Source organism: Triticum dicoccoides, chromosome 1B, assembly GCF_002162155.2.
Source record: "Triticum dicoccoides isolate Atlit2015 ecotype Zavitan chromosome 1B, WEW_v2.0, whole genome shotgun sequence".
Lineage (NCBI taxonomy): Eukaryota > Viridiplantae > Streptophyta > Magnoliopsida > Poales > Poaceae > Triticum > Triticum dicoccoides.
In genome coordinates, this window is record NC_041381.1 from 400,337,298 (window position 1) to 400,347,350 (window position 10,053).

Genomic DNA, 10,053 nt, shown 5'->3' on the forward strand with positions numbered 1-10,053 from the left:
ATGGTCTGGCCAGACACAAGTGAGTACATCACGGGGATGCCGGAACACAATAACGAGAAAGAAGAATAAAACCAGTAACGAGGATATCGGTATAGTGAGCATAGTGATGACTCAGGAGGATAATGATGCATCTCGGGTTTTGTGAAGTATCGCAAAGCAAAGGGAACATCACATAATAACCAAAGGTTCACTCAAATATCATTCGTGTGCTCATAGGACCGATATGGACGTCCATGGTTCCGCTATCGGTCATTAAACAAAGGGGTTTCGTTCATATCTATAAGTTACGGAACCTACGGGGTCACATCTTAAGAAAATCACAATCTTTTGAGTGTTAGTAGGACGGGAGTGATGAGAATATATTTTTGGAATTGTTTCATTACTATTCAGAATAGTTCCGAGAGGACCCGGAAGCGTTTGGGGGTCACCTGAAGGGTTTTGGTGAATATCGGGTAATACCGGGTATTACCGATATATATGAAAGTATTTAGAACTATTTTATATTTAATTAAATTTCAGTGGGCCTTAGAAGGCCAAGAGGTAGAAGGCAATTTGGGCCACAAAGGCCCAAGTGGGGAGGCGCCTCTCTTCCCTAAGGAGGCCGAATTGGAGTGGGGGAGGAGTCCAACTCCTCCTCCCTTGGCCGGCCAAAGGGGAGGGACTTTCCCTTCCCTTGTAGCGCCCCTCCTCTCCCCTCCAACCTATATATACTAGAGGATTTCCACCCTTTTGACACACAAGTTTTGGAGCCTCCTCTAGTTCTTCTAGTTCTAATTCTAGTTGGTCCTAGTTGACTAATTAGAGATAGGCTAATCCTCTTGTCCTCATAATTAGAAGCTCTGTGTGGTTCTAATCTCCTCCCTCTAATTCTCCGGTGACAGTTAACTCTGGACGGCAAAGCGCTGCCAGATTGTAAAGGTTCTAATTGTTCATCAATGGTTCGAGGGACTCCAAGTACGATCTACAACGATACGTTCTTTTTCCGCTGCAACTCGATGACGGTAACGATCTTGATCCCAACCCATTATGCATCTTCATTTTGATCTTGGGTGTGCGTAGGCGTGGACCTTTTGTTTTCTACTACGTTTCCCAACAATCCCCCACCCCACCCCCTTCCCTGAGAAATATTTTGTTAATGTCGTTTCTCTTCGTATGACGCACGGTGAGGTCGGATTGAAAGTGAAAGATTGAGAGGAGGGGCAACGGTGGTGCGGGCGAGAGGGGTGGTAATGGGGATGGGGCTAGCTGGCTAGGGTTGCCTCACCATCTGGCTTAAATAGCCGGATTTGGTCCCTCGGGCGGCGCGCCGGAGCGCCGACATGTCTTCACCAAAACCGGAGGAGGCGCCCGTTCAAACGATGGGTTTTGGCGCGAGCCCCTGCCACCAGTCCAACATGGCGGACGTGTTTGGGCGTCCCCATATCTGCCCCACATATGGGGTGGGTATGGTGGGTGCCGGACATATAGGGCTGGTTTGAGGGGTCTGGTTGGGTGGGAAAAAAGTGACCGGGTCGTTGGCCCGAATGCATAGGGAGGGTTTGAGTGGTCCGGTTGTATGCTCTTAGTAGGCGACTATGATGACCCAAAATCACAACTTAGAGGGTACCCCTTGCAAAGGTAACTCTCACCTTCTCTTGTGATGACAAGTGGCTCAATGCATGTGTGACCTTGTCGCAACCAGGGATTTTTGTACTTTTTTCGTTGATTCGTTCTTCCAAAATGTTTTATGTCTTAAATGTGCGGCCAAATCATGAACCATTCATTGTTGCGTTTCTTGCGTCAAGATCTTTGATAGTAAATCCCATATTAATAGGTTTGAATGATTTTTTTTTCTGGAAAAACCAGAAATAAAAAAAACAGGAAAAACAAAAACCACAAAAAAAAGATTGAAGACTGACAAAAGGAAACCCAGGAAAAAAGAAACCTAAAGTACAATTGTGCTTTTTTTCCTTTTTGTGAAAGCACATTTATGTTTCGGGACCGCGAGAAGCACAACTAGATGAAGCACAACTATGTTTTTTAAGTATAACTGTGCTTTTCACTTTTCACTTTTCACTTTTCACTTTTCGAAAAACACAATATGCTTTGGCGAGAAGCACAATTACAATTGTGCTTCACGAGGAGTGTTGTACTTTTCACTTTTTGAAAACACAAGTGTGGGAAGCAAAAAGCACAATTGCGCTTTTCATTTTTCGAAAGCACATATGTGCTTCATGCCAAGCACTGTTTTTCTTTTTCGTGAACTGTGTTGTCCACTTTTAAGAAGTACAACCGCACTTCACTTTTCAATAAGTACACTTGTGAAAAGCACATGCTTTTCCGTAAAACACAACTGTACTGTTCTTCACCGTGAAGCATGTCTATGTTTCCACATGGTGTGCTTCACACGATAAGGTTAAAAAAAGGCAAAAACCTAAAAAAGACCATGCAAAATCAAAAAAACAAAAAGAAAGAACCTAAAACACGTACAAAAAAAAGCTTCTGTGGGTGCGTCCGGCGTGCGACACATGGCGGCGGCTGGACGCACCACCGCATGTCGCAAGGTGCGCTCTTGAGTGACCGCTGGAGATCACCCACGAAGAGGTACCTCCTTTTTTTTCCTTTTTTTAGGGAAGGTACCCTCCAGTTTTTTGTTTGGTGGTAGGTACCCTCCAGCTTTTTGTTTAGTGGAAGGTACCCTCCAGTGCCTTCGTGCGTCGCTGAATTCTTTCAGTCTTCAAAATAACTTGGTGACAACATATATACTCCAGATTTCGAAAATTGTGATGAACGAGCAGACCCCGTCTTTGTACCACTGGACGCTGTACAAACTTATATACTTACCCATGCGATCCATGAGAGCAGCCCCAGCATTCCAATAATTTGGCCCGCATAACAATCATAGAAAGAAAAGGAGTGCCACATGAAACTCACTGCCACGTCAGACATCTACCACTGTACAGCAATCCCCGGGATACAGGAGAAGATAGACGCGCAAGCACAAACCTGTATCATAGTTTGGAAATGCACTGAGCACGCAACACCTTTATGACAAGTTTCAGCCGGACAGATATATATACCCGTTGATCATAAGCCGATGAAGTCGTCCTTCTGCTCCTTCCGGGGAGTTCTTTCCTGCTGGGAGGAGGTGCCGGCTTTCTTACCGAAGATCATGTCGTCGAGATCCTGAAGCAAGTCATCCCCGCCGCTAGAGCGGCCACCGGACCCAGCTGATTTCCTCGCGGGGGTGTCTTTGCCAACAGCGCGTGGGGATTCCTCAGGCTCCACCGTGACTGGAATCATTGCTGGTTCTGGCTCAGGCTCTGCGACGATGGGTTCCTTGAGGTCTTCGTACTTGGACAGAACTTTCTGGAGTTCATCGTGGATGCTCAGTGCCTCAAAGAGTTGAGCCTCGTTATCACCTGCAGTCTCGACGATTCTCTGGATTGTGTATTGACACTGTTGGCATTGCTGGACCAGGGTGGTAGTCAAGTCATCCTGCATGTATGTGAGGTGCAGTAGACAATCAGGATACGGAGTTGATGATAGCATTGTACTAGTATAATATTGAATTAGATCTGAATAAACAGATAAAAATAATACTCCCTCCGTAAGAAATATAAGAGAGCTTAGATCACTACTTTAGTGATCTAAACGCTCTCATATTTCTTTACAGAGGGAGTAGAATGAAGTTCTTAACAAACTGTCAGTTAACTACTTACTTTCAGATACTCTCTGCACCGAGACTGTGATGAGGTAATAAGGGATAACAGGTTGATTGGCCAGGGCCATTGTTGCAGTATACTAGAAAGACCACTAAATGTAACAAATGCTAGCAACCAATATATAATTTCCTTAACATATATTCATGTATGAAGATAACAAAACTCAACCCTGCCTTTTGAGATGCCTACGTCACAAACTGCACATTGCCTATATCACAGATTCCACGCTGAATGACATGAACTACTCACCTAAGCTGGAGTCTCTATTTGACCGGCAAAAGAAAAGACTAACCTCTAGAGCCTCTTTTTGTGGAGATGATGATAGCACTGTGGAAAGAAGTTCAACGCTATTACGAGCCACCTCAAAAGCATCGTCGACTTGTACAGAAGGGGCAGCACGAACTGGAGCAAAACTTTCATCTGGAATTTCTTGGTACCCGTCCTGTGCTGCATCAGAATATGGTTCAGCTGCAGGTACTGAACGGGGAGGAGTAAATATTGGCGCAAGGCTCTCATCATCGCGGCCAGGGAAGCGAATTCCCCTAGATCTTAAGCTCTGCAACGAAAACCAAATGTTAACTGAAACCCACATGTTTAACAGTGCTAGTTGGCCAGAAGCAATGATATAAGTTTCAGGCACAACATTGTGCTACGGATGCAGTGTGTAAACTGCACTAAAGGAATGTTCATGAAAATGCATCCTAATTATCCCCCCAATTAACATAAGTAACTTAATGTCTAGTTATCCACAATTAACCAAAGTTCAAAAGGAACTAAATAAGCTTTCTCAGATTCTTGGCAGATCAGCAGTAAAGCACTGTGTTCCGATTAAATCAGCTAGTTTAACCAGAGAGCATTCCGTGTATGATGATCATCAATAAGTACCTTGTAAGTTTCTTCATACACGGGAAGGTAGCGGAGTTCCTCTCCTGACTCTCCCCATGCTTCAATAAGCATGAGCGCCTTGTTTCTGTTGTTGACTATAGTCTGTGGGTCATCAATAAGCTTCACCATTTCATCAAGGACCCGCTCCGCAGCAATCTCGGAGAAGGCCTTCTCGCAGTTTTTGACAATGGTCTCGAGGAGGACAAGAGCCAGATACTGCACCCTCGGGCTCTTCAGCATGATTCGCCTCTTTATGGCGCGGATGAGCTCGACGCTGTTGACCCTCTCGGTGTTGGCCATATCGCATATCTCAAGATTGGTAGCCCAATCAGGGCCGTCCATGGTCTCCAAGGTGGCTTCGTCAACAATCTTGTCGGCCATGTTCTGGCCTTGGAAAAACTCCTTCATCTTGAAACTCATGCTAGTGACGCCGGTGGACATCTTGCGGCTAACTTCCGCGCCGCTGATCTTGAGGCGCTCGCCCAAGGCGTTAACTTTGTCCATGAGATTGTCGCTCATCTTGTTACAGTGATCCGGCAGTCAGTCGATACCTGGCGTGATTCTGCAGGCAAGTAAAGTGCTACGTTAGGAGACGAGGACAAGATAACATAGCAAAGAAGAATCGAGCCCAAAATTGCAATTCAGTATCAGCCAAGAAGGGGGATCCAAGCAGCCCAGAACATGAACAGCTGCCAGTAGTAGATTGCGGGTGGGAAGTTCGTGAGCGTATCTGACAGAAACTAGAACCGGTCCTTGTGATGCTACAGCTAGGGTTTCTTGCTTGTTTGGTGCCCAGAAATAAAAGGGGGGCGACGCAACTTGCAGGGCCATTTCTTGGCCGTGGAGATTGAACTGAACTGGTAAAGTATCGCGTAGATGGATTGCTACACAAGTTGACTGACAGGACAGGTAGTACTCTTTATTTATGTATTTAGTTTTTTTTGTACGATTGATTTACAAGGGAAGGGAACACATCGCAAGTTGGCAAGAAAAGAAACGGAAATCGGGGGACGATGATGGTTTGATCGCGTTTAGACGAGCAGTATACATACGATGGACAATTTTGAGTTGGATATGGGGATTGGGGGCGGCGGCGGCGGCAGAAGCAGTGTTAGTAGCAAGGAAGCGCAAGAAGAAGAGTAGGCAGGCAGGCTGAGGAGGGTGGAGAAATCACCAGCCCGAAGCGAAGAGCGATGACGGCGGTGACAGAGATCGGGGTCGGGGCTCACCTTGTTCCCAATCCGACGGCGGCTCCCTCCTCCTCCTCCTTCTGCCCCAGCTCAGGCAGGCGCAGAGTAGGCGAGTCGTCTGCTGCGGCTGCCAAGGCCAAGGGCGTGATGGATGGATTTCAGGTCTCAGGATGGAATGGATTACATCACCTTGGAGCTCCTTCCGTCCCCACTTCTCCTTTTTCCCTCTTCTACTACTTTTTCTTTTTTTTAAGATTGCTGTTTTCCCTCTTCTACTTTTCGCCTTCCTGTGGGTGGAAGGAATGGTGCAAACCCAGTTGGACGGGCAAAGGTCACGTACGCTGTTAGAGCAGCAATTGTTATCATTGTGTGGTCATCATTTGATTATCCTTCATTATCTACTGATATGATAGTCTTCATAATCCTGGCAATCGTGTCATCAGCTGATTTATCAAACTCAACTGTAAGATCAGCCAGAATTCCCTGAGGAAGGAAATCGAGCTTTGTTGCAAGAGAAAATCAACCATGCTCGCCTAATCAATCTTCCTTCTTTCAGGATCAGGAGGAGGATTCAGACTCCAGTTGTGTTGGCTTGTCGCATCTTCAGAGCCCTGCCTGCCTGCGACCGCGTGCTCTGCTCTGGACCTATAAATTTCAACGCGCTCACATCTTTCCTCCACTCCTATTTATATCTTCCTACTGTCGCCGTCCAAATCCAAATGCTTCAGTAAATAAATTCAGACGAGAGAGACCGACGCCTCCAGATAAAACACAGGTTACATCCACACAAGTTCAACAGGGGCCAAGACAAATAGGAAGGCGACACATATTGGGCTCTGTATGTATATATCATGTCATGTGTCTCCAAATTTTGGAGCAAAAGAATTAATATGTACACGAAACTAATCAAAAAATAAGACGAGTTAACTTTTAGCACAAAAAGAAAATCGAGCCGACTGCCTGCCAGGATCTAGGGACCAAATCTATATTTGCTGGACCAATCTGGCCCAGATGATAGCCACCTCATACAGCAGTAGCTCTTCACAAAAGATGAACACATGCATCATCTGCTGCTGGGTTCCGCCGTGCTATTTAGGATTAGACTGACAACAGCCGCAGAGTTCTTGTCACTACATGAACACGGTGTAGCAGCATATCACACGGTTTTTCCTTCACGCCACTTCAACAACTTACAGGGTCTGCAGGGCCGCCGTCGCAGCCTCATCCTAACTGTGACGACATCAAAGTTTAAGGCCTTCCCAGCAAAAACCCGCAACATTGCACTATAGCAGTTCATCTGCTCTGTCGAAAAGAAATGAGAAATCCAGGCCTGAAAATTGAAGGAGCCGCAAATTATTTGCTGTACAAATGCAATCCATCAAATTAACTTATTCTAAGCTAAGAAAACCATCTTTGGAATGGAACAACACATGGGGGATGGGGCAATACATGAGGAATGGAAACGGTTACTCCTATGGCTATTATGTTCAATACATTACTACAATCATTTATCTTTTGCAGGGTTCGCTAACTAGATCAGATGCATCATACAAAATATGAAATCACAATTTTCTTGCATGGTACCAACGGTCTTCTGATTTCTCATGCAAGACTGCTACAGCATTTATGAGCTCCACCTCCTTTGCTGATCGACTAGCATAAACATAAAGCAACGGAATCTACGTACACAAAAAGTCCATGTAAAATTGCACTTTGCACCAACCCAAACTCACGTATGTCAAATTACCAAACTGGCAAATGTCGCACTGGGATAAATGCATGTGTGCGTTTAATGTAACAAACAAATACTACCTCCGTCCGGAATTAGTTGTCGCTGAAATGGATGTATCTAGCACGTCTAGATACATTCCGTTTGAGCGACAAGTAATTCCGGATGGAGGGAGAAGCGAATGGTGATCAGGTCAGCATAGAACAAACCTGAGAAAGCTTATCATCGCCATGGTTGCGAGAGTGAGATGGCAGGGTTTGACGAAACTGCTCCACGGTCTCTAAAGATAGCAGACTTGAGGACATTATATTGATCAACAACTGAATTGTACAGAGCCTCTGAGAATATCCCCCTTGCCTGTATTTAATAAATCAACTTAACATTCTTCCCACCGGAACAAAGAAAAAACACTAAACAAAGAAACACAAGGTCCAACAAAAAATATAAGTGAGCAAAAGCTGAAAGTAACTTAAAGAAATTGTAAGCACTACGCTAAGTGTTCTGTGCAATAATTTTCAGGACGATATTTTCAGGAATGCAGATCTTTATCCACCAGATGGATGAGGAACCCACAATGCACACAGCCCTTTTGAGTTTTCAAAAGAAAAGAAAAATAATCATGTATAAAGGCTATGGTATATATCCCATGCCCTGTATGGAAAAGAAATTTATAAATTTCACTAAAAATATGACTACTTATAACGTGCACAAAAAAAAGTGAATAGTACCATGTTACTATTCACATGGTTCTTTTTTGTCCTGAACAGGTCGCCAATGATCCTATTTTTGCACATGCTCATGATATATCATAAACCTTTGCAGACGCATGCAACACGGGACGCACAAGCCACCAATTGCAGATTCTATTTACCAAGATTTTCAGACTAGAAACGAATGGCTAGCGGGAGTTAAAATTCACAAGATTACCAACATTCGCGTTGCAACATGGAAATCCATCCACCAGTCCCAAGGGAGATTGATAGAGTTGGTGATGTAGAATCGGAAGAAAAACCAGTGGAAACAAATACCTAATTATGCAATAATGCAACAATAACTTGATTCCCACCCATCAAACAAAAACAAGAGCAGGCCAATCGTTCATGACTTAAGGCTTTGTGCCTATTCACTCTAAGAAGACTTCCAAATGGAAGGGCCTACCGCTGATGAATAGCGTACATATTCAGACACTTCCACCATATAGGCAAAATTGTGTCTACCATAGCTTGCTGCAGAAATAGCTATCTCAGCCGCAACCCCATGCTCTGTGATTCGTGCTGGACTGGACAGGAGAAAAAGGGTGGACGATTTAGCAGATTTTCTACGCGCTGGATGCCAGAGGAATGATGCGCATGTGGGCCTATGGGCGTGTGGTCCGGCTGAACATGCCAGACATCTATAGGCCGTACAGATCCTTTGTGCGCGCCCCTCTCCACAGGAGTGGAACCTCTTTGCAAACAGGGAAAACGGCCTCTGCGTACGTACGAGCCGGGAGTCATGTGAGTTTTTTTATGTTTTTTAGGTATATGTGTGTTGACGATGGGCATTGGATTCACACAGACACACACCCATCATTGGAAATGGGTGAATCGCATGGTAAGATCTACTGTGGCACGTCTTTTCTTTTTTTACTTGTGCTGACTGCTGAGGCTGTGAGGCACGCGTTGGATCCGTTTGTATGAGGAAGAATACCAAGCTGGGGGAGGCGATGGCAATATGTATATCCCAGTGTTACACAGCCGCAACCTGAGCTTGTTTTTGCTCCTCGCCAAGATTGCATGAATGGTGCGCGTGCCTCTTTGAGCCAACCGTGATTAAGTGTCGACTTCTTAATCACTCCGTATTATGCATTGTTGCTGCTGGCCGTCTCTGCAGTACTAATGTTGTGTTCTACTCCTCTAGGATGATATATGATACTCCCTTTGTTCCTAAATATAAGTCAGTTTAGAGATTTCAATATGGACTATATACGGAGCAAAATAAGTGAATCTACCCTCTAAAGTATGTCTATATACAACCGTATGTAGTCCATATTGAAATCTCTAAAAAAAACTTATTTTGGAACCGAGGGAGTACATGTTTGCATGCCAATGGCGTTGGTTAGCCGTGTATATTCAGAACGTGGGATAAGGATTGTGGTATAATCCGATGGTCGTGTTTGTTTGCACCGCAGAACTGAACGACGAAAACGTGAAGACCCGGTCAAGGGGACGACGGAACCGAACACCTATCATACCAATGCACGAACCAGATGTTTGTGAAAACCAGCAGATCGAAAGACAAACAAATGGTTGAACCGCTCGATCACTACCATGGAACCGATGCAAATGAAAGAAGAACCGATGCAACGGAAGTGAGGGACCGAGGGGATCCGAAGAACCGATGCAACGGAAGCAAGGAACCGAGGGGATCCGAACGATGCAAACCCGAAGAACCGATGCAATGAAAGCGGGGAACCGAGGGGATCCGAACGATGCAAACCCGAAGAACCGATGCAACGAAAGTGAGGAGTCGAGGGGATCCGAACGATGCAAATCCGAAGAACCGA

The 10,053-nt window shown here is 45.1% G+C and overlaps 2 protein-coding genes across 4 annotated transcripts in view; both read right to left on the reverse strand.

Moving 5' to 3' along the window:
- Positions 1-2,789: 2,789 nt before the first annotated feature.
- On the reverse strand, positions 2,790-5,989 carry LOC119337597 (TOM1-like protein 1). 2 transcript variants are annotated; one of them, XM_037609760.1, is made up of 4 exons: positions 5,819-5,989; positions 4,590-5,151; positions 3,997-4,260; positions 2,790-3,477 (listed from the first exon to the last, which is right to left on the reverse strand). In XM_037609760.1, the coding sequence occupies exons 2-4, from the start codon at positions 5,106-5,108 to the stop codon at positions 3,067-3,069; spliced, it is 1,194 nt and encodes a 397-aa protein (XP_037465657.1). In that variant the 5' UTR covers positions 5,109-5,151; positions 5,819-5,989; the 3' UTR covers positions 2,790-3,066. The 2 variants fall into 2 exon arrangements, with proteins under 2 accessions (XP_037465657.1, XP_037465664.1); XM_037609767.1 differs by lacking the exon at positions 5,819-5,989 and adding an exon at positions 5,764-5,783.
- A 600-nt stretch (positions 5,990-6,589) lies between these two features.
- Positions 6,590-10,053, reverse strand: part of LOC119337609 (glycerol-3-phosphate acyltransferase, chloroplastic-like) — a 9,094-nt gene continuing 5,630 nt past the window's right edge. For both annotated transcript variants that reach the window (XM_037609779.1, XM_037609785.1), the window contains exons 12-13: positions 7,718-7,865; positions 6,590-7,109 (exon numbers count right to left, since the gene is read on the reverse strand). In XM_037609779.1, coding sequence (XP_037465676.1) covers positions 7,731-7,865 — 135 coding nt within the window. In that variant the 3' untranslated portion in view covers positions 6,590-7,109; positions 7,718-7,730. The remainder of the gene's footprint in view (positions 7,110-7,717; positions 7,866-10,053) is intronic.